Genomic DNA, 26,688 nt, shown 5'->3' on the forward strand with positions numbered 1-26,688 from the left:
CGGTTGGCACGGTTTGGCACGATGTGCGGGGACAGTGGGTGGGGGGCAAAGGTAGGCGGGGCTCTGTGGGACTCTGGGCCCCTCTGAGCCGGTGCTGCCTCCTTCCCAGCCCTGGGGGTGGGGGAGGGGTGACCACTCACCGGCATCGTCTGGCTGCCGTGCAGGGCGTTGATTGCGGCTTGCGCCTCGGCGTGGGAGGAGTACTTCACAAAGGCGCACCCTGGGGGGACGCGAGAGGCTGAGCCAGGGCGCGAGGGCCCCCTGAGGGCTGAGAGGCGGGGCACCGGAGGGGCGGAGGGAAGAGGGAGCATCCCAGGTGAAGGCAGAATGGGTGACCCACAGAGACTGAGAAGAGAGACACCGAGAAACAAAGAGACACAGAAAGACCTGGAAGGGCCGGAGAGTTAAAAGACCTCGGAAGTCTCCCTGCCCCTGTCTGGACTCGGCTAGCGTCCTTCCCTTCCCCGGGCCGACTGCCTCGCCCCTTCCAAGCACGCTTCCCTGGCTCGCTGTTCGCTGGTCCGTCCGTCGCCACCAGCTGGGGGCGGCCCAGGACAAGGCTGGCGGTCGGGGAGGTGCAAAGCCCGAGGCCTCGCCCGCCCGCTCCCCCGCCCCGCCCCCACGCACCCTTGCTGTTGCCATCCGGCCCGCGCAGGATGGTACACTCCTCGATGTTCCCGAAGGCCTCGAAGAGGCGGCGCACGTCGTCCTCGGACTGCTGCTTGTTGAGCATGCCCACGAAGAGTTTTCTATCTTCTGGAACAAAATTAGGAGATGCTTACCCGGGCCGGGGGAGCCGGGCTGCACCGGAGCGGGCCCGGGGGTAAGACGGCGCGACCGAAGAGGAAGGGGGAGGAGGATAGGGTAGAGCTGGGCAGGGGAGAGGGCTCATTGCTGGAGGCGAGGGGGGCGGCTGGGGCCTAGCTAGAGCAGGATGGGCCACAGGGTGAGGGGGTTGGGGGAGAGGGAGAGCATAGCCAGAGGAGGAGGTGAGGAAGGAGGAGTTGGGTCAAGGATGCTGGATGGCAGCGACTGTGCCCCCTCCCGTCCAGAGGGAGCAAGGCCACTGGTGTGGCTGCTCACCTATGGCACACGGGTGGCCCAGGAGTGGCACATGGGTCGTTTGGGCAACCCTGCATTCCCTTCCTCCATCCTCTTAGACACACACTACCTTCTTGAGCCACCTTCACCCCCAGATGCCAAAATTAACTCACAATAGGCAAATCTGCCACAGGGCCCTTGCATAGGCTGTTCCCTCTGCCCAAAGTGCCTCCCACATCACAAGGCTGAATTCTCTTCTTTTAGGTCTCAGTTTAAATATTGCTTCCTCATCAAGGTCCCTCCTTCCTGCTGTCTTTTATTCTCTATCTCAGCTCCTCCCTCTCATGGCCCAGGTTTCAAAGGACAATCATTTACTTCCTTGCCTATGTCGCTGGTTTCTGTCTAGCTCCCAGCCCCCACTGCATGTCCTCTCCTTGGGGGAAGAGACCAGGCATTGGCTGGAACAGCCGTACCTGGCACAGAGAGGGCCCTCCGCGCAGAGTTATGGAGTAGATGAATGAGTGCCGTGTGCCATTCCCAGGGTCACCCCTTCTTCCTATCTCACATTGTTTTGACCTCCATCTGGTGTCCCTTCTTTGGTCTGGCCCTTCCTAGTTCATGTTGCAAAATTTAGCCCTGGGCACTTTGGGGGGCGCTGCTCCTAAAGGCTGGGCTCCCTCACCAGCCCCTCCCCCCTTGTGTTGATTTCTAGGTGGTTTGTTGACACCACCTGTACTGGCTGAGGGCTTAGGGCAGCAGGGACCACACTGGGCTATGGGCATCTGCTGCAGGGTGTAGCTACCAGATTTCCCATCCCACGAGTTTACTGCAGTGTGCCCTCAACTTCTCCCACTGAGGTGGGGGCTGTGCTCCCTCCTCTGGAATCTGGGCGGGGCTGTGACTGCTCTAACCAATAGGGAATGCCTAGGTGAGGCCTGCTGATTTCCAGGCTAGGTCATAAAAGGGATTCACTTCTATGTGGCTGTCTTGAGGATGCTTTCTCTATGGACGCCAGCCACCCTGCCATGAAGGGCTTACAACTAACGTGCAGTGTGTCCCCATGGAAAGGAACCCAGGGCCCCAGCTGACAGCCCACATCGACCACCAGACATGGGATGAGTGAGTCTGCAGATGACTCCAGACCCCAGCCTGAGTCTTCCAGCTGACGCCCACACATCCCAGAGAAGAGATAAGCCTTCCACACTGTGCTTGCAGGATCCCTGAGCAGAACAAATGGTTGTTTTACTCAGTCTGGGGCAAAATTGTTTTGCAGCCACAGTACTCCCCATGGCCAGGGGAGTTCACAGAGCCCAGGGGGCTGTCCTGGGGTCTGGAGCAGAGCATAGGAAACCAACAGGCCCCTGCACCGCTGCACAGACCACCCCAGAGTCCTCCTCTTCAGGAAGACCTGACCTCTGCTCTGCCAGTACCCTTTAGCCCAGAGCACCCAGCACTGGGCACCTTCTCAATGACAGGGTGGCCCTGGGTCCCAGTGCCCTCCATGCCCAGCAGGGCATCATTGCCAGCTCCTGCGACCAGTCCTGAACTGGGCATATCACATTGCCCTTCACTGGTAGTGGGCTTCAGCCAAAGCTCTGGGGCCTGGAGCCCCAGCCATGCCACTTGCCACCTGCTTGACCCGGCTTCCGGGGCCATCCCAGGGCCCATCCCCGGCCCCATCTTCAGGGCTCTGGGACTCCAAACTCTGGGCTGGGAAACCAAGAGGAAGGAAGAAGAGAGAGAGAGAGAGAGAGCGGAGCAGTGAAGAGAAGCTGAGGAGGGCTGGGGGAGACAGGGTTAGGGGCAGAGGGAGAAGGAACATGGCAAAAATGGAGAGAAAAGAATCAGAAACAGACAAAAAGGGGCACCTGGGTGGCTCAGTAGGTTAAGCAGCTGCCTTCGGCTCAGATCATGATCTCGGGGTCCTGGGATCAAGCCCTACATCATGCTCCCTGCTCAAGGGAGGATCTTCTCTCTCTCCCTCTGCCCCCTGCCCCACTCATGCTCTATCTCTCAAATAAATAAAATCTTTAAAGAGAGAGAGAGAGAGAGAAGAAACAGTGAGCAGAGATGGGCAGAGGAGAGGGCAGAGAAAGGAGAGCCGAGTCAGGGGCTCTGTTGAGCTCCCAGAAGCAGCAGCGGCATTCTGCAGGAAGTGGACAGAGCTTTTCTTTTCTTTCTTTTTTTTTTTTAAGATTTTATTTTATTTACTTGACAGAGAGAGATCACAAGTAGGCAGAGCAGAGAGGCAGGCAGAGAGAGAGAGAGAGGAGGAAGCAGGCTCCCTGCCAAGCAGAGAGTCCGATGCTGGGCTGGATCCCAGGACCCTGGGATCATGACCTGAGCGAAAGGCAGAGGCTTTAACCCACTGAGCCACCCAGGCGCCCCTGGACAGAGCTTTTCAAACCTTCGTTGGAGTCCTGAGATGTTGCAACTGTGGACTCCAGGCCAGCCTAGGGCTCCCCCTAGCCCCCAGCACCTTTTAAAGACTCCCATTAAATGGGATTTCCAGAAAGACAATGAAGTGAAACCCCCTGCCTCCAGCTAATCCCTGGCCCTCCTGCTTAGAAATTCCTTCTCCTCCCTGGGCAAGGAAAGGGGGAGGGAAGAGCAGGCCCCTCCTCCACCTGAGCCTAATTTAAATGCTGGGACTGCAGCCCCTCGCCTTCTCCTCTCTCCTGACGTCGGAATGTATTCCTTTATTATCATTATGACAGCCTTTTGATTGCATTAAAATTCATCCACACGTGCCTTTCTATGCAGCCACTTTCCTTTTGCCAGTTTTTTTTCCCCCTAATTTTTTCTTCCTCTCCCCTGAAATCTTGCCTTCCTTACAGTTCTTCAGTCTAGACCAGGGCCCGTCCTTCTGGAGGCCCTTCCTTCCAAACGTGTAGGGGGCCAGGCTCCTCCTCTCCCTGACCACCCAGATTTCTCCAGGGAAACTGCAGGTAGCCTTGCCTTTCTGGAAGACTGAAAGAAGCCAGAGAAACCTGCTCCACCCTTACTCCTCCAGGGATCCTCCTGTGACCCCACCCCTGCCCAAATGGTGGTTATTTCCAGGATCCGCAAATGTACCCCGTTTGCCCCATTTGCCCCCTTTTCATTTCCGCTGGGCTGTGGTGTGATCCTAATGATTCTCTTTCAGACCAGGGGCTGGAAGGATTCTGAGTCCAAGGGTGGATCTCCTTCGGGCCCAGGCCCTCGGGCTAAACCCCAGCCCCCCTCCTTGCAGCTGTATAACTGCTTCCCACCAGGGTCTTTAGGTCTACAAAACGGGAATCATCAGTCCTGCCTTGGGTGGTAGATGCTAGGTTTGCAAGAGATGCTACAGGGACAGGACCTGTTCAGGACAGTGAGGGCCATTCATTACTCGGGGTTCTCTATCTAGGAGGAAGAGGAAATGGAGTGCCACCCCCTCCTTCATTTGCCCTACCCTGGCTTGTTCCTGCAGCAGGAAGGAGAGAGGCAGAGCTGACGTCCCTCAGCCAGCGCACCTGCAATAGGCCGGCTTCCGAACAAGGCAAAGGCCACTGGGGCTGCCGCACAAGGGCCCCAGAACTAGTGTGCCATCCCCCAAGGGAACAAGGCAGAGCGGGACCAGGCCCTGGAGAACATGAGAGGTCCTGCCTCTTTGCAGATGAGGAATTGGGAGCACAGAGGTTGCTCCAAAACACACAGCGGCTGCCTCCCGGGGTCTCTTGACTTCCTGATCCTATAACCCCTTGCTCCTGCCTCCCTGCTCTTTCCAAATGTGAGTGCCTGTGTCTGTGGGGGTGGGAAGCACCTGGCGTTCGAAAGGAGCAGGACTGTGACACCCCAGAAGGGCTGGGCAACAGAAGGTAGGCACTAGGCCTCGGCCCTGCCTGAACCCAGAGAGGGCAACTCAGCGCTCTGTGCCCTTGTCCTCCCACCAGTGCCAGGGACTGCGCGGTCTACAGCACCCGCAGATAATGCATGGGTAAAGTATGCAGTTCTGGGTCCAGAGAAGGTGTTCATGGCTATCTTAGAGCAGGGCCTGGACCAGAGTCCCTGGCGTCCATCCTGGTTCCACCCTCCGGTGGCTCTTTCGGCAAGCACTTACTGAGCACCTACTGTGAGAGGGACAACCAGGAAATAGCCCTGGACGGGGCACTAGCGGGACCAACAGTGGAGGTGGGGAGTGTTTAGATGCTGAAGGCTTCCAGGAGGAAAGCGGGGCTGGAGCTATGCCGTCCAGAGACAGGCGGGGGGGGTTCCAGGCCCACAACAGAATTTGAACAAAGTCTGAGAGTTGGGAGGGATCCCTAAGGCTGCTCTTGTCATCCACCCCTAGGGGTCCCTGCGTGCCACAGGGCTTGCAATGGGGGGACCTGCTCAAGTTCGATTTTGCCTTTCCAGCAGCCTCGTGCCTCCCCCTCCACCAGCACACGCCTCTCCCATTCCTCTGGCCTCAGGAGTCTAATTTATTCTCCCAGAACCTCAGTCTAATTGAACACCAGTTTCCCAACCTCTAAAAAGCACTGGATACCAGCCCCCAGGAGCCATACAGAGGTGGACAGGTGCTTTTGAAAAGGCAGTGGCACCTGGTTGCCAGAATCTTGGGCTTTTCCCAATCCCTGAGAGAGAGACTCCTGCACTCCTTCACTCCGGACCTCAGGGCAGAATGGGGCCAGGGCTGGAAGGATTTGCATCTTCAAAGGAGTGCCCAGAAAACACTCAAGCCCTATAACCCCAAGGCAGGTTCAGGACCTGCCCCTACACAGGCTGTCTCAGGGTGATGCCTGGAGGGTGGGGGCAAGGGCAGACGTGCAGGAAGTTTCTCGAGGGCCCTGCAGGGGGAGTGGGGCCCTGAGTGGGGTGAAGGTGGGTGGCGGCAAGGCCCCTTGGCTTGCCAAATGGCAGCGCCCTAGCGCTAATGCTCAAATTCCGGTTTAATTTCCAAAATTCGATTCACTCATTACCATGGGCATTAAACAATATTTCCTGCTTAAGGAGAGACGGCACTGTGGGCGAGTGTTCAGATGGTTAATGCCTTTTATTGCCACAGTAGACTTTTACTGTTCTCTTTCCTCCGGCTGCTGACGGAGGATTTGTGGGAGGACTGACGGGAGCTGGGGAGAACCCCAGGGCCAGGGGCCAGTGTGGGGAATAAGTGATGTTGAGGTCTGTGGCTGGGGGCGGGGGGGGCGGGCAGAGGAATTGGTGGGGATCCTGGATGCTGGTGGGGATACAGGGCCAGGCCGGCAAGAGACACTTTACTTTGGGTCCCGGGAGACTCAAAGACAGCGGTTTGGGGAGTGAGGAAAAAATGCCAGACATTCACAGTCACTGAATCAGAGTCTTCCCTCCTGCTCTGCAGGCTTTGGACCTCAAGGTGCTCCAGTGGACCAGAGCCAAGAGCCTGGGGTGTCCCACGTTCCTGCCTCAGCTGCTGGCAGAACCTGGAGCCCCAAGGCCGGTCCCATGTTGGGACCTCAGGCATCTCCCAGGCTGTTTGTTTTGGGACCAGGGGACTTCCCCAGGTGCCTCCTGGATTCCAGAACCATCTGCTCTCCCTGGAGATGATTTCAGGGCTCCAGGGCCCACAGACAGTGAGTCTGAGGGGAAAAGGCTTATACCTGACCCCTAACTTCACTGCGGATCAGGAGGACCTTCAGTCAAAGGGACAGGAGAGGCACACCGACTGGATGGGTGGGGTAGGGGGGTGGGAAGACATCTTTCAGGCAGTCACTGAGGCTGTCTGTCAAACCAACCTCAGGCAGGTCACATACCCACCTGGTAGAAGTTAAATGAGCTGAGCGCACAGGGTTTTAGCACAGTGGCTGCACACAGTGACAGCACAGTGGCCGCACACAGTGACAGCTCCGTAAGTGCACCCACTGTGCCACTTCCAGCTCTTACCATGCTCATCCCCCGGGCGGGGCACTCCCATCCTCATCCCCAGGGGTGTGGAGAGGACTCCCCCCCCCCCACCCGTACTTTGAGATGAACAAAGTCATGCTTGCCCAGCCCGGGCCGAGAAGCCAGGCTGCCCTTTGCACTACCCTGGCCAAATGGCAGTGTTTGGGGGACCAACAATAGACCCCCCCCCCAGCTTCCTCCAGGAGGGCTACCTGGATTGATCCAATTTTAGTATATGTGCTTCCGAAGCGAGCACAGCCCAGATTGGTCCAAAATGAGGCCTTTCTCCCAAAGTTACACTGAGCCCCACCATGTGCCATTTCCACTAGGCCGGCTGGTCCAGACCCACCAAGCCCCTCTGGCTCCTAAGGGACCAGCAGGCCTCAAACCAATCCTACGGATCTAAATCTGTGCTAAATCTAAATTTTCAAGATTGATTATGCTCCAACCCAGGGCCAAAGACCTCCAGGCCTCTTATTTGTCAGCCCTAGTAGAGGTCCCCCCACCCCAGGAAAGCAGCATGCAGACTCAAATCCGCCTTCCAAGGAGGGGTGGTCAACAGGGCGGTGGGGGGGTTCTCCTCTCATCATAGGGATCCCCACAATTGCCCCTCCTCAGGTTTGTGGGGGCTGTTTCCAGCATCCCTCCCCCATCCTGGGTTAGGGGCCTAGGTTCAAACCCTCTGCAGCCCTGTGATGGGGTCAGCCACCCTCCAGAGGCCCAGTCCCTTTACCTGGGACATGGCCTGGGACACGGGGTCACAAGCCCAGCGGACGCGGGTTCTCAGCAGACAGTGAAAAATGAGAAAAGTTTTGCCCTCCTAGGTCCCCACAGCACACACGGAGTCAGAGCCAGAGCCAGACCAAGGGAGGCAGCTGGGCGGGGGCTGTCTCCCCCTCCAAGGATAAAAGCCTTCCTGCCTGGGAAGAAGGCTGAGGAAGACATCAAACCAGATCAAAGGCTGCTGGAGCTGGGCTGGGGCTCCCTCTCCACCAGGGATGCAAATGAGGACCCTCAGTCAGCTCTGGCCCCCAGGGGAGGCAGCGCCAGGCCTTGATCTCCCAGCTCCCTCCTGACAGGCACCGTTTGATGTGGGGGGTGGGACGAGGCAGGAGCCGCAGAACTGCATCCAGTCCCCTCACTCGCATTCCTTCAGCCAGCCTGCCTCCCCGCACATCAGGGTCTGCCCTGAGCCCTGTGGGTCACCCCTCACTGTCTCCTGACATCCACCCAGGCCCGTGCTATCTGCTCTCCACACAACAGTTCAAATCCCAGGCAGAGACCATCTATCTGTGGCTCCAACCTCACACGGGCTCCCATCTCACTGGGAACAAGCCCAGTCTTCTGGAGGTCGGTAGGGAACGACACTCCATTTGTCCCGGGTCCCTCCTTCCCTCTGCTCCACACACCTAGGCCTCCAGGCTGTCTCACGAACACTCCTGTGCTTCCCTGCCCCGGGCCTTTACATGTCCTGTTGTTCCTCTTGTCTCAGAGATCATGTTCTAGACATCGTCGGAGCCCTCACTGCCTGAGAGCCTTCCTTCCCGTGTCGCCGCGCGTGGAACTTTCCTGACCATGCTATTTCAAATCACAGCCTTCAATCCCTGCCTTCTTCCCTGTATTTTTTTCACATCATGAATCACCTTATTTTACTCACTGATTTATCTCCAGCCTCCCTTCCGTAGAGGCCACGATGTGAGTCCATTTCACTCACTGCTGAAGGCCCAACGCCTGGAGAACTTGGCAGGTCGTAGATGCTCCTAAATATTCATTGACATGAATAAAGGAACCCGTTTGCTCAGTGAGCCTCAGGCTCAGGGCTCGGATGAAGCTGGCACGGGGGCAGGGGCCTGGGGCGAGGCACTGATCTCCAGGAATCCTCAGTAGGAAAGGGGGGCCTGGAGATGAGCGCAGGCGCAGAGCCTGGAGCGGTGAGCTGTGTGGCCAGGGCGTGGCCAGGGGTCTCTGAGGCTTGGGCTGGGCCCTAAGGGATTCACGGGCCGGGTCTGCCAGGTAGAAATCGGGAGCCACAGACATCCCAGGTCTGGGAGCAGCACATGCAAATGTTCTCCACACACCTGCAGTCTGAACACCTCCCTCAAGGCCTGGCCTGTCACCTCTGACCCCTGCACACTTGGCCTGGGACTCACAGTCTCCGTCTAGGCTCCTTGCCTTTGTCCGTTCTCACTGCCAACCGTGTGCTCCCCAGGCTGGGCCTAGCTCCCCAATTCACAGCAGCAGCCTTCCCAGCCCCCGTGTCACCCTTTTATGACCAGAACGTCACAGAACGTCCACTGCCCGAGGGCTGCACTGATCAGATCAACTCCCTCCCCGGACTGACTTGCTTACGGCAGGAAGTGGTTAAAACAGCAACAATAGTACAAATCATCATGGGTCTCCTGTACCGAACACTCACTTTAACACAGGCCGTGAGAGAAGCTCTTCACAGGTATTGTGGCTATTTCATTATTTCTACTGTGTAGATGGAGACCCAGGGGCCCAGAAGAGCTGAGTATCTTTCCCAGGATTGCACACTTAGTCATCGGTGAAGCCAAGCCCACACTCAGTGGTCTGAGCTGAACTCTCCAGTCACCCTCCCTCCAGGGGAGGACAGTGTTACCTGGACATCTCACTCCCTCTCCTTTCTCGCCATCCCTCCACCTGCACACAGAAAGCAGCAAGGGCCAGAGGGCCCATTGCTTCTCCACATCCAGGGCTTTGCTTCAGAGCCCAGAAGGGGACCCAGGCAGGGCACCCATAACCTGCTGCTCAGCAACGAGACAGCAGCAGGCTCCCCTTCTGAAGGCCCAGGGACCTCTCTTCAGGCCTCACAGGCCCTCCCCAGGCTCACTCACCCCTCTGCCAAAGCCCAGCTGTCTTAAACTTCTCCAGGTGACAAGGAAGTAAGCTCTTTCCAGATGAGTCCTCAGGCCTTCCCCTTACCCTGTCTAGGCTGCAGGGTCCTGTCCCATCCCCACACAGGACAGGGGACCTGTTGGCAGAATCCACTCTCAGGGCGGTCAGTGCCCCTCCAGCCCCCTGGTGGCTGCCCGGAGCACGGCTGTGGCTCTGGGCCCACAAGGGCTTGCAACAGGTTTCAGGAGACAGGACCAGAGTGTGGGGACTGGCACCACCCTGGGGGCATAAACGCGCCCCCCCCCCCCCCCCGCACACTGGTCCCTTATACTCCTAGAGGCTTTGGGCAGGGATGGGGCCCTGAATTGTGCAGGAACTGAGCCCTGGAGGTTCAGTACAGGTGAGGGGCCCGGAGGCCCCCACTGCACCCCTTGTTCCCTCCCTCTCTGACTCTCTGACCCTCAACCCACCCAGAGTCTGCACCGGGCCTCCCAGGGGGAGCCTGGGTCACAGGGTGGCTCTATGGAGAAGTCACCTTTCTCGGGGGCAGCGGCGCGCAACCCTCTCTCCAGGTAAGTGATGATACATTGGATCTGCTACAGTATCCTTACCAGGCGTGCGGCGCACGGCAGACGGCCTGGGGTTCTGCTGGGACTTCTTGGCAGCCGAACCCTATTGTCTAATGGGGTTTCCACCAGCGTCTGGTGCTCTCTGCAGCATTTCTCCCATCACAGGATAATTTATAGCATAATGGGGACTTTTTCCCTTTATATCATGTGGGAGCATAAATTATGGCCAGTTTGTCCTCGGCGCTCAAGGAGACAGACAAAGCCAGTTTTTATTCCCGCAAAAAGAGGTGGCTTCCGCAGGGGACAGGTGGGCTAGCGTGGCTAGAGGATGCTGGGGCACAGGAGAAGGAGAGACCCAGGAATGCCGTTAAGAACATCTCATTGGCAGGACTGAGAAGCTAGTCAAGACAGCCACAGCTACTGGGGCAGAAGCGAAAAGACCTGCTTGGGGCCACTGGTCTCTATTCACTTCTGCTCAGGGCTTGTCCGGTGCACGGTAGAGCTGCGCGGCTGTGGCTCGAGGGATACGGTCTGCCCTCAGAACCCCAAACCCCAGCCACAGCTCACCCTCATCCCCCCCCCCGTGGTGGCCGAACTTCCTACAGCCTTACGGAATGAGGGGCTGGTCCTGGGTCCACCCCCCTTCTCCCCTGTCTGCACAGCAGGGGAATGGGGCAAACCCTCTGCTTGTCTGACCCATGGCCTAGTTTTCACATTGAGGGTGGGGCTTCTTGTGGGACAAGGAGGAGAGCAGTGTCCTGACTTGGCACAGCCTGCTGCCCGTCTTCCCGGGGGAGGGGCAAGCACCTTGGGGTCAACCTTGCTAGTCTAATACAGCAGTGGTCATCCTTGAACCCAGAGGCCACACCTACTAAGCCCAGTCCCCAGCCTGGACACTGTGAGGAAGACTTTCAGTAAGCCTGGATGGGATCATCAGAGGCCTCTCGACCCACCCTCCTCCGGCACCACCCAGTGTAGGGGTGACACTTCCTGAACACCTAGAAGGAGTCTCAAGGCAACCCAGAAGACAGGTGTCTCACACGCCCCACCAAAGAGCCCAATCCTGCCCAAAGCCCAAACTTTTCCCTAGAAAAACAAAGCTTGCTCCTCCTTCCTTGGTACACCCTTTCCAGAATAACAGCAGGAGTCTTGGATCTTGTAAGATGCTGGTTCTTGGCTCTGACTGCTAGGAAAATCACCTGGAGGCTTTCAAAAATATGATGCCTAGGGCCAGCTTCTGAGATAGGGACTAGTCTGGAGCCCAGGCATCAACAGTATTGGCTTTGGTTTTTCATTTCTTTGAAGGCCACTCAGGTAATACCAACATGCAGCCAGGGCTGGGAAGAGCTGTGATGGGTCTCCAGCCTGCTCCTGGCCATCTCCCCCTCAGGAACCACCTCTCCAGCCCTAGGCCTGCCTGCAGGAGCTCAGCCTTCCAGACGGCGGGATTCTGTGCCTGCTGGTGCTGCGGGGGAAGGTGGCACCCACTTTCCCTGCCCCAACCCCTAAAGCTGGGCCAGCCCTGCTCTGAGAGGAGGGTCCTGGCCTCTTCCATCAACCCTCAGGTTTCCTTCCTGTCCATCTTTGGTCCAGCCACCTTAGCCTTCCTGGAGTCCCCGTTGTCCCCCAACCCCCTTCTCCAAGTACACACTGAATTAACTCATGACTGATAATGGACTTCAGAGAGACACAGAGATGGATGGATGGCAGACATGATTAATAGATGCTAGATACCCAGATTAAATGTTGGATGATAGATAGATACACAGACGAGAGAAAAATGATTGCTGAAAGCAGATAGATTTATGATCAATGGGAGTTAAATAGCAATGGGTAAATGTGGGTGGATGGATGGCCACAATGTTCCTGAGGGCTTCCGATAATGGGGTCTAAATGCCAAAGGTCAGAAAACTAGTGGTGGCCACCCACACCTGTGGGGGTGACAGCTCTCAGAACAAGAAGGAACCCGGCTCTGCTCAAGACCCGTCTCGAAACAACTTTCTCTTTCAACTCAGCCTCCTGAGCCTCCACATTCTCTGATGGGCTTGTTGTTTACGTAGGTTGCCAGGGGGCTCATTTCTTGCAGATGCCTGAAGCTTCTCTGTGATGTTTCCTTGAGCCCGCAGGCAGGCTGGGGGCACTTCCTAAGCCCCCACTGTAGCTCATAAGGACCTCCCTTCCTGGGGGCAGGCCTGCCCATCTCTCCTATAGGTGCAAGGACCCCAGAGGTCAAGACCACGCTCTCCCACCCCGCAGAGCAGGTTGGTTTTTGGAGTGTGGCCGGCCGGTCAAGCCCCTGGAGTTTGATGGCAGGTGTTGGCCCATATGGCACCGCAGAGATTCATGCATTCCCTCCTTCTCTGGGGGACCATTCCCTCAGAGAGGACAGTGAGAGCTGACTCGTGCCAAGGGCCGAGCACTGCTTAGGAGCACTCTAATTTCGTGAGGTGGGTTCCACTGTTATCCCAATTTACAGATGAGGAGATTGAGGCACAGAGCGGTTTGGCAACTTGCTGATGGTCCCAGAGCTCATCGACAGCGCGGTCAGGATTTGAACCCATGTGGTCTGGCTCCCCATCTCTCATCTACCCGGCCCTATCACTCCCTGCCCTGCTCACCAGACTGGATGGTTGTGAGGCTCAGGGAAGCTGAGAACATGGGGCTCTGGGAACTGGAAATGCTGAGAATTTGCCAGACATTTTTTCTAATGACTGATGAGATGGTGAAGGGAGTATCTGTTTCGTCCGGAAAACAAACTATTCTGAAGGGCGGCAGCATGGGAGCTGTCGAGTGTGGCCGCCCCTGCTGATGACAGAGTCACCTACTCTCGTCACCCGGGGGGGCCTCCCGAGGCCTTCGGGCTGGCTGTGCCAGGTAAGTCACAGAGCGGCAGAAAGGGGACACTCCGTGTTTCAGAAACCAGCTTGCCTGCTCCGGACCCCTTCTTGTATCAGACCTACAGATGGTCCACAAACTCTGTTCAAGGGACAGTGTCAGGAGGTAGGGGAGCCGACCTGAGCCTCGGGTCGAAGTGCTTCTGGACGTGGGCCTGAATGACCCTGCTGCGGAAGGGCAGCGCCGGACATCAGAGGCCGGGCCACCCCACCCAACTTCTCTGGGGAGAGTGAGGCAGGGAGGGTGGACAAGGAAGGAAACCTGCCATGGGCACACAGAGGATAGAGCGTAGAGTTCTGGGCGGCACAAGTGCCCGTCTGCAAGGAGCACTGTTTCGAAAAGCAAGACACAGCCTGGCACCCACAGGTCTTGCTGGGGGCAGCTGGCGGTGACAAGCATGTGAGGCCCACTCTGCATGGAGCAGCATGTCCAGGAGGGAAGGAGGAGGGTGAGCCCCCGGCTCCCCTACCAGTCCTCCCTGCTCCGCCACCGTCAGACTCTCGCGCGGGTGATGGCGCTAGCTGCCCTTCTGTGCCAACTGGACATTTGCAGACATCTGCCCCCTTCTCACTACCATGCTTCAAGATAACACAGTTATATCCCCATCTGACCGATCAGCAAACTGAGGCTCCCAGAGGCCAGGTGACGGGCTGAGGCTCACCCCTGCAGTAAGTGGCGTATGTCTCCGACAGCTGTGCTGAGCCTCCTTTGGAGCGCAAAATAGAATCTAACTCACGTGTGCCTGCCCCAGGGCTTGGAATTCCATCCTTTGGGTTCTAGTCCTTTGGGCTCAGCACTGTCCTCTTCCAGGAGCCTTTGAAATGTGGGGGCTCCTGTCACCGCAACCTGACTCATTTCACCAGGAAATGTCCTGTCTGATCAGAGGGACCAGAAAGGCATGGAGGCCCCAGCGCCTGAGAATGGAGAAGGAGAAGGAGAAGAGGAGGGGGGTGGCTGCAGAAGGCAGCTGGCACCTGGGAGGAGGGCTGCTTGGTGCTGGGCTAGAGGCTGGTCTGTAATCGTAGTAGGATGAACGGTGGGGCCAGGTGTGTGGACGATAGGGAGTGTGGGCTACAGCAGGAGTCCCCTACCCCCGGGTGTGGAGTGAGGAAGAGGAGGCTGAAGAAGCAGGAGGAGCCAGAGAAACAGGAGGAGGAGAAGAGGGGATAACAACAGCTCTCAGCCTGCGTCCCCCATTGGTGGCCACAGGGAGTCCCCCACCAGTGGCCCCTCTCTCTCCTCCCAGCGCACAGCGGCCAGATAGCCAAGGGCAGGGGTGCATTCCGACCTTGGGGTCACAGCACTTCGAGGTTTTTCTGCCGACTGCATTAGAAACACCTCACTCCCAGGTAGATGTGACTATTTTTCAAATGCACGTAGATGCTGTTGCGATGTTAAAAGTACCAATTCATTTAAAAGCGCTGCTGAACTCAAGGTAGCTTATTGCCGTTTTGCATTCTCTCAAACAATGGATACTCAAAGTAAAACATCTGTCAAGGGGATGCTGATGAATTTTTGATGTTAAAAATGGCTCTTAACCTTGAAAAGTCTGGGCGTGCTGATCCAAGGAAGACAGTGGGAGCTCGAGGAGCAGAATGCGCCCTGCGGTAGCCCAACCCTAGCCCCGGTGCCATGTCACCTGTGAGACCAGCGTCACCCACCCAGAGGGGACGATCGTGATGGGGACAGCAGGCTGCGCCCCAGACCTGCAGTTAGGAAGCTCGAGTTTAGCACTGAGTCCCCTGAAACTGTGACCTGGGCCCAGCCTCTCAGCAGATGCAGGCCATGGAGTTTCTGTGCTCTGCTGTCGGGGGTGCCTAGCGTGGTGCCTGTCCCATAGCGCATGCTCAAGAAATGCTGTTTGAACAAACAGTATCAGTAACCCACACATCAATGAGTAGGTTTAGTCTGAGAACATTGAGAGTTGGGAGGGGAACCTGGCCCCACCCCCTGGTGTGACCCGAGTTGACCTTTAACAAAGATAGAATGGGACCCTCCTTGGCCTTTTTGGCTAGGGGCCTGGGTTTGGTTCCCATCAGCTGTGAATGGGGCAGGGGGCTCAGCCTGGCCTCCCTGCCTTAGCCGGGCAACGGGATAATTAGGCCTCCAGCACTGGGCTGACCACGGGACCCAGTGGGGGAGGCCATGAGGATTTAGACTCCCTTTGAATAATGAGCAGCTCCTGGCATGTTGACCACTATTCATTCGCCTCCCCCGACCCTAGCACACCGAAGATGTCCCTCCTAGGCCCAGGGTCCAGAGGTGTCCCTGAGAACAACCTATTTTGGCCAACTCTATTTAGACAGAACCCATATTTGACATAGCCTTCCTTCTAACCTTTGTAAAAACTGCCCAGCCCCTTGTCTGTGACCAGCACAGCAAGGCCCTATGTCTCCTCGAATACTTTGCCAGTTCTAGGGAACTAATAATGGTGGGCACTGAGCTAACAAGGTTTTCCTTCCCGGTGAGGGCATTTTTTTTAAAAGATTTTATTTATTTATTTGACAGATAGAGATCACAGGTAGGCAGAGAGGCAGGCAGAGAGAGATGGGGAAGCAGGCTCCCCGCTGAGCAGATAGCCCAATGCGGGGCTCAATCCCAGGACCCTGAGATCATAACCCAAGCCGAAGGCAGAGGCCCCAACCCACTGAGCCACCCAGGCACCCCCTTGGTGAGGGCATTTTAACAAGGCACTCCGAAGCCTTAGTCCAAAGGAAGGAATGGAAGGAATGGAGGTTCATGGTGACCAGTCCAGCCCTCTGGACAACAGGGGAAGATGTATGGTGGCTTGAAAACCTTCTAAGACTCTTAAGCCACTCTATAGAAGTCCCCACCCACTCTGTCTTGGGCAGGGCTATGCTTGGAAAAGGTTTCCAGAATGGCTTGCTGTCTGCTTTTTCTCCTTCCCTTCTGCCCAGAAGTGACCCACATAGTCCAAGTACTTAGCACATTCTCTGAAATGGAAGAAAGTTGCCTGGTTATTAGTGGTGCCTAATGATATTTGCATAGATTAACAGACTTTAATACAATCATGAATGCCACAATCCCAAGAAAATAATGAAGAAATCCATTACAAAGTCATAAAGTAACTAAGTCAATACAGTAATAATTTGATCCCATATTAGTAATAATTTCATCTCCTGCTGCAAGGTGATTTTTACAAGGTGCACCATTTCTGGACACTTTTATAAATTTCACATTTGTTTGAGATAATTAATTAACAAAATAAAAAAATATACTGCTGGTATTCTATACAATAAATTAGTCATTAGTCTTAACTAGCAAGCTGGGGTAAAACTTATGGAGACAGATGTGCTGGGATTTCTAACTTCTTTTCAAATGGCCTATAACCCTCGCCTCCGCACAACCCAGAGGCTGCCTGGTGCCAGTGGCTCAGGGGGACCGTCAGGGCCAGCAGAAGCCCACGGAGTGTGTGGTGAGGGGAGGGCCGAGGCCCAGCCACAGGCCTCCTGGGCATCCTTCTCTGCTATTCCCCTCAGGCAGTGCCTTCCCTTCCTAGGGTCCCAGCAACAGGAAACTGGAACTGGGTAGTGCAAAGCAACAGAAATCTGAGGCCTCACAGTTCTAGAGACTGGAAGTCAGAAGCTGAGGTGTGGGTTGGGCTGTGGTTTCTCTCCAGGCTCTAGGGTAGGATTCTTCCTTGCTTCTTCCTAGCTTCTGGAGTTTGCCAGCAGCCCATGGCCTTCCTTAGCTTTCGCCACATCATGACGGTCTCTGCCCCCATGGTCGCATGGCATTCTCCCTGTACGTTCTGTCTCTGGGTTCCAGTTTCTTCTTTCTTCTCAGGGCCCTAGTCTTATGGATGGAAGACCCACTCTAATCCAGTATGATGACCTCATCTTCATTTGACCCCCTCTGCAAAGACCCTATTTCCAAATAAGGTCCCATTCACGGGTTCTGGGCGGACAGGAAACTGGGAGGGACATTATTTAACCCACTACAGGCACCAAGGGCTTTGGAATGACCACTGGCCCTCCTCCCCCAGGAAGTAAGGAGGTGCCAGGGTCTGCCAGATCCGCTGCCTGGCAGGGGCTGATGGTTGGAAATCCATGGTTTCCTGAAAAGTCATCCGACAAGCTAGAGGGGAACTGTGGACCCCTTGAGATGGTCCACACCAGTACATTTCTGTATTTCTCCTAAGGAAAGAGTTCATAGCTTCTGGCAGATTCTCAAAGGAGTCCAGGACCCCCAGAGGATTCTTGTCTTGTCACCATGTAAAACCTTTGGACATCAGGGAGGGAACCAATCAGCCAACCAAGCAACCAATCAACAAAGAACTCCCAGATACACAATTTTACAAAGTTTCCAGAATGTTCCAATACTCTGTAACCCAAAAGGGGTGTGGGTTCTGCGGTTTCAGAAAGGAAGCTGTTGGAATCTCTGGCAAGGTGAGAGCAGGCACAGGGGCTCCCATGATCCTGCATCTGGAATGAGAACTTCAGGGGGAGAGGTCTTTGGATTCTGAGTGTATTATCCAGCAGCTCATCCCCCAGACCAGCTATGGGTCATGAGTTCATTTAAAAGTCAGCTTTTATGATGTACCCCTCGTCACCCAGTCCTTGATAAAAATGTTCAACAAGAAGCCACAAAGAAGGACGCCTGGGTGGCTCAGTCGTTTAAGCATTTGCCTTCAGCTTGGGTCATGATCCCGGGGTCCTGAGATGGACCCCTGCGTCGGGCTCCCTGCCCAGGGAGTCTGTTTCTCCCTCTGACCCTTCCCCGGCTCGTGCCTTTTCTCTCTTTTAAATAAATAAATAAAATCTTAAAAAAAAAAAAAAAAAAAAAGAGGAAGAAGCCACAAAGATAAAAGCCATAGATGTCACCAAAACCTCCCTTCGTGCCCACTCAGCTGTGAGTTAACCCCCATAGTGACATGACACCATGTTAGGCCCTGCGTTGCCGACCGTCAGAATGGCCCCCCAGGCCCTGACCCGGCTCACTCTGCTGAACCACAGTGGTTCCCAAGTCATCATCACTTTCCTTCAAGGGCTCTCGAGCCACCAGTTTGATGATTTATTCTAGAAGTTTGCCAAGGGTAGTCTTTAAGATTGACAAACTGCCAATATTTGGAATCCAGTACCCTGACCTTTTAAAAACTTGCACCTTCATTCATTTCTAGGCTTTCCGATGCCTCAGAGATGACCCCTAGCAGCTCCAGGAGCCCATCTGCCTGTTCCCTGAGTCCTCCCAGGGCCAAGGCTCACAGTGTGGAGATTTAATCTAACTGTGGGGCTAGGTCGGCTCTCTTGGCCTCATTTGGATGCGAATTCTCTTTTACAGTGTTTCTCTACATTGCCCGTCCTGAAGGCCAGTCTCACTGCTGGAGGAGACAGGTAACATGCAGAAGTTAAGTTCTGTTTCCTCTTAGACAGCAGCTTACAGTTTGCTTCCCACACAGGCATAACCGGTGAGTCTCAGGCAGGAAGGCTTCTGCCCCAGCCCCATGGCTGTCTGTCTTTCTGACCCATGGGGGTGAACACTGATCATCTTTCTGTCTCTGGGGCTCTGGTTCAAAGCCAGGGGAGGCAATTCCTCATGCTGTGCTAGGAGCCATGCTGCGAAAACCCCTGCCCCTGGGGTCTCTCCAGGATGATGCCTCAGCCCATCCCAACCTTGGCGCGGGAGGCACTGACGGAGGAGGGCGGCAAAGGACCTGCTTTTTTCCCACCATTGTCCTCAAGGAGGTCTTCCTTAGGCTGGTGCCTAAGGCATGTCTCATGCCTAAGAAGCCCTGACTTGCACCTTTTTAAGAAGGAGCTTGAATCTGATTTGGGATGCAGTGGTTAAGAAGTTGAACAAGCCATGCTTTGGGGAGAAGGTAAAAGGTACTCCCTGATTTCAGTGCCAGCAGACCCAGGCAGGGCTGTGATGAAGCTACACGTGTTGGCATGGGCCAGCCACTATTCCATGTAGAGAGGACCCGGAAAATGCTCGGGGCGGAGATGCTCTCCTAGAAGCACCAGGAAAGGACTGTGTCTCCCTTTGGAGTTTCTGCAACGTAGCAGTCATCAGAAATGGTATTTTTATGCTTGTGCTGCAGATGAGGAAACTGAGGCACATAAAGACACATTGAGAAGCTCCCCGCAGATACAGAGTTAGTAAGGGGTGGAATCTGACCTCTATAGAGTCTGGACCTCACCTCTACCGGCTGTCCCAGGGTGGGCCCAGGGCGTGCTCAACCTCCAGCAGCAGAAGTGGTACCCGCAGCTGTCACTCTCTTCCCGGGGCTGCCCCCTGCTAATGTTGGGGTCTGGGGGAGGAGCCGGGCTAGGGGGCAGGGCCCATGTTCCAGCCTGGCTCATTACCAAGGAGCTGCACGGCCTGTGCCCACTGTGTCACTCCTGGGGTGTCTGCCTTCTCTGGGAAATGCAGGAGTGTGGCATCGCCCTGTCCCGCTTGCTTGGGGAGGAACCCTTGCGGAGCTCTGAAGCCCTCTTCTGGATGTTCAGGGTGGCCACCAGGCCCTGTCACTTTCCTCCCTGCTGCTTCCTTTCCTTTTCCCTATCTCCTACAAGACCCCTCACTGCGGCCACTTGGCATATCCTCGGGCATACCTATCTCTTGGCTTTGTCATTTAATCATCTTTCTTGTTTGTTTTGAGTGTGTTGGGTATCATATAATTTATTGTCCAAAGTGGGACCCTTGGGAGGTTGAAAGGGAGCACTACTAATAATGCATCCTGGCAACTCAGGACCTGTCCTGGCCTACTGGAATTTATGGGCAACCTAGTTTCATGCTGCCTCCCTCCCCGCTGCTGACCTTCATGTGCCCTCCCTGTGTAACACCCCTCCCTTGAAGCCCTCCCTGACTGCCCTAGCTTATACCGATGTCCCACCCAGGCAGCAGCCCATGGGTCTGGCCCCACCCACTGCTGTCCTGCATCCACACCACAGGCAAACGAGGACCAAATCTGGGAGCAGAGTCCCCCCTCCATTTTTTTCCTGTGCACCCGCAGGCAGGATAAGAAGCACACAAGACTGAAACCAGACTCTCTAAAGGCTCTGACCTGAACCGGAAGTCAGCTAGGGCAGTACCAACACCCAAGATGACATAAGGAAGCAGGGGAAATCAAAGGCCAGGTTGGGGGGGGGGGGTCACTGGAGACGCAGCTGGAAAGGGGACATGATCATAAATGACCCCCCACCCCCTGGCCCATTGTGTTCTCTGTGAGGTGTGACATGGGGATGAGGGGACTGGGAGGCCCCTACCCACTGCCTGCCAAGGGGTTTTCCATCCCACCATTCGAGTCTTCTCTTTGAGGTAAACACTGCTGTCCTCAGAATTCACTTTTAAAATGCAGCAAAATCACTTTATCCCCAGAGTCAGCATCTAACACCTCAACACCAATTCCTTTATCAGATCACATTCCTCCTGCCTGCCGCTGCCTCCAAGCACCTGACAAGGGGTGGGGGGACCAGTCTCCCCAGGAGCCTGAGCATCCTCTTAGGCAGCTGACCCCTCCTAGCTCTGTCCGGGACACCCCATCCTTCTCAGGCCCACTTTACAGAAAGATTAAAGTTATCAGTAGTGAAATGTATACATCTCGGGTGTATATTTTAGTAAGTTTCGATGAATACAAACACCCACGTACCCCACCCCCCTACCAAGATACAGAACACTTCCACCTCCCCAGAAGGTTCCCTCGTGCCCATTTCCGGGAAGCATCCCAACCACTTCGAAGGAATCCAGCGTTCTGACTCTTTTTCACCACAGTCGGTTTTGCCTGTTCTAGAACTTTGTACAGGACGGACTCATTTCCGTCTGGCTTCTTGGACTCAGCACGATGTCTGCGAGATGCATCAGTGTTGCCTGGGACCCCCGAGGGCCCCCTGGCCCAACAGTTCACCAGCCGCCATCTTCAGGCGCCAGCAGGGCTGGCTGGAGGTCGGGCAGAGACGCTGCCACTAGTGTGGTGTGGTTCTATGCCCACTGCCCTTTTCTGGGAGCTGGGAGGGGAGCCTGGCCTACACTGGGCTCACAAGCGATCTGCTCGCCTCAGCTCCACAGATGAGTTAAAGACCAGAGGTGTCCTCTGGAGTGGGCGAGGCTCAGAGCGGGGGGTGGGGGGGGTGGGGGGGGGGTCTGAACCATGGGAGCTCAGAAGGACTACTGCTGAGCCTCCGGGTCCAAGAGCACCTTGAGCAAGTGCAGAAAATGGCCCAAGGATGTGCTAACACTCCCTCTCCCGAGAACCACAGCTTTCAGTGCCATGACGCTCAGTACCCGGGTCTCAGGCATGTCTATCTCTCCTTTGTCACTGCAATGACCGCCTAACTGTCCCTTGCCTTTCCCCTACAGTCTGTCTCCACCCAGCAGTCAGGGCAAGCCCAGCATGTCCCTCTACTCCTCAAAGCCCCCAGCAGCTTCCTCTTCCCTCCGCATAAAACCCAAAGCCTTTAAAAGGGTCTACAAGATCCTCCATGGGGTCTGCCCTCCCCCCAACGCTCCCCTCTCCTGACCGCTTCCCTCATCCATTTCTGGCCACACTGGGTCCTGTCCTGCCCTTGAACATTGGCTGACAACCTAGAGCCTTTGACTGGGCTTCTCGCACACTACCTCCCTTCTCCCCTAGTCTGTAGGTCCTGGGAGGACAGAGATGGCCCAGGACTTAGACAGGGCCTGGCTATGCTCACGAATATTCTGCGGAACCCCTGAGTGATGAAAAGCTTCCCTCAGTTGCCCAAGGGGGTCTCTGACCCAGGAAGGTTAAGCAGCTCTAAGCAGGACCACAGCAGGCGAGTGGGTGCCAGGCCAGCTAGAGCAGGTCTGAGATGAGCCCCCTCCAGAGCCCCCCTCCACACACAGAGTCCCAGAGCCAGGGCGAGCCCTGAGCCAAGGGCGGGGGGCCTTGACCAGGCCAACCAGAGGAGGTGCAGTGGAGAAGGGGTCCTGAAGCAGCAAGCTGGGTCAAGCTTTCCTTCAGCAACCCCTGAGCCTCCACAAGCACCTGTTGAAAGACTCCCTTGATTTCTGTCCTGCTTCGCTGTGCCCTTGGGCGTGAGGCAGTGAGGGAAAGTGAGCCAGGCCAGGCCTGGCGCTCTGGGCTGGGAAGCTCACCAGCGTGAGGGCACCAGGGGCCTGGCCCTGAGACCGAAAGGGAATCTTGGGTACCACTTGGAACCCTCCCACCCTGAGGGTCAGGCCCAGGGGGACAAGGAGGAGAAGGAGAGGCGAAAGGTGGAGGGTCCAGGGCAGAGACCCCAGAGCAAGCAGTGACCTGAGGCCAGAACCGGAAGGGGCCTCCTGCTCCTGGCTCCTCACTCCGGGTTAAGTATTTACAGATCTGTTCCCATGGCAACCGAGCCTTCAAAGTTACTCTCACAATTCTGTTTTCTCAAATGTGTTTCTCTGGTTGATTGCACAGAGTTTTCTGGAAGCCGGCCAGGCCCAGTGAGTCGCATTTGCAGCCCTGTGCTTCCCTGCCTCTGACCCTCCCCTTCCAGATTCCATGTGGGCCTGCGAGGTTCTCCCACCTCTCCTAAGCGTGGCCTACTGTGGCCCAGCCTTCCCCAGCTGCTGCCAGGCCATGCCAGGGCCTGGGACTCAGAGCCCGCTCCCCTCCACCACCTGGAGCCTCCAGTTTTTGGGATCCTTTGCAAGCTCCCTGGTCACTAGGAATCCCTCCTCAGCTTCCTGGGCCCATGGGGAAGACCTGAGCCCTGGGCTCCCTCTGGCCCAGGGCCTGGCCTCCCTGACCCCTGCTCTTGTTGGCATGCACGGACTGCGCCCTGCATCCCACCACTGTCCCTGCAGGGCCCTGTCCTGTGCATTCCACATTCATTTCCCAAGGCCCTACTCTGGGTCAGGCCATAGCAAAGAGAGTCCCTGCCAGCAGGGGGCTCACCTTTCAGTTGGGGTAGGGAGAGGAAGATGAATAAGAAAAGATCAGGTAGGGGTCTATGCCCTGAATACAATAAAACAAGGTGTCAGGTGGGGAACCTGGGCCATGTAGCCAGCACAGCGGGGGGCCTGGGTGGGAGGGATGCAGGCGCTGAGACCTGAGGAGCAGCGCATATGGGGAGAAGCTCGCTGGCCAAGGGAACAGCGTCTGTAGCGGCAGCAGGGTGTTTGCGGGAGGGACTGGCGGAGAGGGCAGCCGCAGGTGGAGTCCCAAGAGCAGCAGGAGCAGGGAAGGACAGGGACTTGGACGGAACATGCCTCTGAGAGAGAAGACGGGCAGACTCTGGGGCGTCTGTAGTGGAAAGAGCAGCTCCAATGGGGTCCCCGTGTGGAGCAGGAATGGCAGGGACACAGATGGAGATGGAGAGACGGAAAGTAGGGGGCAGTAGGTCCTCAGAGAGAGAGAAGGAGGCTCAGAAGGGGCCAGGGCCAGGCCAGGTTGAGGGGCCACTGCAGGAGCTCCCACAGCTCCCTGTGTCCCCCCACACTTGCATCCCTGCCTGATTCCGTGTCTCTCCTCCACCAGACCTGCGGGCAAGGAATGGGGATGGGTGCCTTCCCCTGCCGCTGTAGAAGCTCACTGATTACTGGGGTATTCGGCCCCGCACCCCAGCACCAGGTCGCACAGCATTTCCAGAGGGCAGAGAGGGCAGCTGCCCACAGCCCCCAGGACTGGCTCCAGTCCCAGCAGTAAAGCATGCAGGGGGAGCGCTCCTGGAGACACAAGTGGGGAGGACAATGGTTCTCTCTCTGTCCCACTGCACCCAGGGCTCCTGCCAGGCCGCAGTTTCTCCCAACTCCGCCTTGCCTGAGCTGCACCTCCCCAGGTGGGGCTCTCCTGCTTTGTGCAGGATTTGTGCTGCCCCTTCTCCCATTCCGTGAGCCCCCTGGGAGCCCCTCTGGGGAGGTTCTGGGAACCTAGCCCAGGCTGAGCCATCACTCTCAGTCAGGCCCTGCTAGGAGAGAGAACGCGCTGACTCTGCTAATGGTTCACTGAGTGGCTGTATCTCTATTATAAATGATTTAAGTCACCGACATTTAATTGATGTTATAAATATGATATTTATGACACGGTATGGAAAACGATGCAATCTGCCATTACTATACATCACGGAGCATGTATGTCTCTCGGCACGGTACCCTTCCACCCTCCACCTTCTCCCTGCCCTGCTGTCCTTGCCACAGCTGTCCAGACTGCCCTCCTGCCCTGGGCCTGCCCGGGCTGCAGAGAAAGTGGGATTTTGATGGGGGGAAGAGGCCTGCCCTGATTCCCCCACCTGGGTCTGGCTCTGGGGAGGGTCTGCAGGAAGATGTGGGGCTGGGGCTCCTCTCCGATCTTCTCGGGGAACTTGTGACCTTTCTGAAGAGCAAACACACACACACACACACACACACACACACACACAGGATTGTGCAGAGGGTAGGAGAGGTCAAGGACAGCCAGTGAAAGCAAGAGGGCCTTTCTAGGGGAGGGAGGCTTTGAGCTGGGTTTGCGGCTGGTCAGGATTTGGAGAACAAACGAAGAGAGACGGGCTGAAGTGTGAGACTTCAGAGTCATGCCCATCTGGATTGCAAATCAATTGTTATTATTTTTGTGTGATCACGGGCAAATAATTTAGTCTCTTTGAAACTCAAGTGCCTCAGTTTGTAAAATGGGGGTGTGTTCTTATCAGTACATGCAGAACCAACACCTCCTTCATTCTAGACAGCATACTTCCCTTAAGATGATCACAAGGTGAATCACATTAGACCTCTGCATGCTGGCTGTTCCTGAATAGTTCCATGTCTACCCTATACTCATGATGAAGCAGATGGACAGCTGGGGCGGGACTGAGGAAACCTCTTAAAAGTCAGTCGGAGAGAACAGGAAATAGGGAATGATTCTAGATTCTTCAGTTTGGGGAGCAAAGTTATCAATGCCAGTCTGGTTTGAGGAATGCCAATCTGGTGGAGGTATGTGAGGAGGTGGGAGGCAGAGGGGCCAGGCCAGGATGGTGGCTGGTGTCCTGTCCTACCCCAGGCTGCTGTTTGCTCTTTCCCTGTGGCTCCTTGCTCTCTGTAGGAACCTTGTCTCTTCACACTGGTCTCCTGCCCCTCTGACCGCATCCATCCTTCTCAGGACCCTGTCATGCAGCAAATGTTCCAAGAACCAGATTTGACTCAAAATCCCCACAAGCCTATTCTTCTGAACCCTGGGAACCTCATTGCCTCTCCTTGCACATGCCCTGAGCTCCTTTGTATGAGATCAAGATGCTGTCATGCCTTAAGCCTCCATCAAGGACTTCTCAGCATTGCGGGATTCTAGTTTCCATGGCCCAGGGCAGGGATCATTCAAAACTTTGGACAATCTAAAAACTCAGGTGATCCAAAGAATTGGACAATACCTACGTCATTTTCGTTTTGCTTTGGAATATATGTTGACTTTCATAATAAACAAGTCTGATGCTATGGGAATTTGGGCCATTTAAAGAAAAGTCCCAAGAATACACTGGAGGAACTGTCTGATGGCCACTGGCTACTCCTTCCTGGTAGAGATGGGTGGAGTGGCCCTCTTAAGTCTCCCGGCACATTGGGGCCTCTTCCGCCCCTTGCTCTGCCCTCTTCTGCTGCTGGAAGTGGCTACAACCCCACTGGATGGGGGAGGGGAGCTCCTGTCCGTTGAGGGACTTGAGTCCCTCAACCCCCACCATGGAAGGTGCCAGAAGGTTTTGCACTGCTTCTATCCTCTCTGACTGTGGCAGGCAGGCCACCTAGGTGAGCACTCCCATCAGTAGTCTGGGACAAGCTCATGGCCGCTAGAAGCCCCCTTCTGACAGGGAGACAAGCGGTACAAAGGGCAGACAGCCGCAAGATCTGGGCGGACAGATCTTGAAGGAGGACACTGGACAGCGACAGTGTTGGAAGGTGTTGAGCAGTATGCCCCCAGCCCAGCTTTCCAGGAGGAGATGAGGGGGAGGGAGGGGCATGACGAGTGAGGACATAAGCACAGGGACATTCCAGGTGGGAGGCACCAAGGTGTCCTAGGAGCTGTGGGGGTGGAGAACTGGTGAGACATTGCAGTGTGTGGCAGGTGGGACCTGCCTGCATGAGCCTCAGGAGGGGGACGCATTCCCTTGCTATCTTCGCTTCCCATCCATTTCCCTTCGAGATAACCGATGTCACTGAGTGGTCAGAGCAGCAAGGGGCCCAGGCTGCCCGTGAGACAGGGTGACCCAGCCAGGTTAGAGCTAACAGGCAGGAAAGGGAGGTGTGGGAGAGCAGAGTGGGGAGGGGTCTGCATCCTGCAGAAGCTGAGGGGGGAGGAGGACAGGAGGGCACTCGGCAGGCAGAGGACTGAACATTGCATGACATGGGTCATCAGCCAGGAGAACAAGGAGAAGCAGGGCCAAGAGGTGAGCAGTTGCCCAGTGCTCTCAGAGTCTCCTCTGGCTCTTACCAGAGCAGCCTGGCTGGAGTGAGAGCTTGCAGGGGCTGGAGGCGCCGGCGAGGTGGGGCCAGAGCCCTAGCCATCCCCCCACCCCACCCC

General features: G+C 56.0%; 1 protein-coding gene across 50 annotated transcripts in view; it reads right to left on the reverse strand.

Annotated features, from left to right (window-relative positions):
- The window catches only part of CELF4 (CUGBP Elav-like family member 4), a 287,707-nt gene that overhangs the window by 28,008 nt on the left and 233,011 nt on the right, over nucleotides 1–26,688 (reverse strand). For 29 of the 50 annotated variants that reach the window (XM_046025025.1, XM_046025070.1, XM_046025053.1 and 26 more), the window contains exons 4-5: nucleotides 628–756; nucleotides 141–220 (exon numbers count right to left, since the gene is read on the reverse strand). In XM_046025025.1, coding sequence (XP_045880981.1) covers nucleotides 141–220; nucleotides 628–756 — 209 coding nt within the window. The remainder of the gene's footprint in view (nucleotides 1–140; nucleotides 221–627; nucleotides 757–26,688) is intronic. The other 21 variants (XM_046025074.1, XM_046025033.1, XM_046025071.1 and 18 more) reach the window with 1 other exon arrangement.

Source organism: Meles meles, chromosome 12 (genome assembly GCF_922984935.1).
Source record: "Meles meles chromosome 12, mMelMel3.1 paternal haplotype, whole genome shotgun sequence".
NCBI classification, from domain to species: Eukaryota; Metazoa; Chordata; class Mammalia; order Carnivora; family Mustelidae; genus Meles; species Meles meles.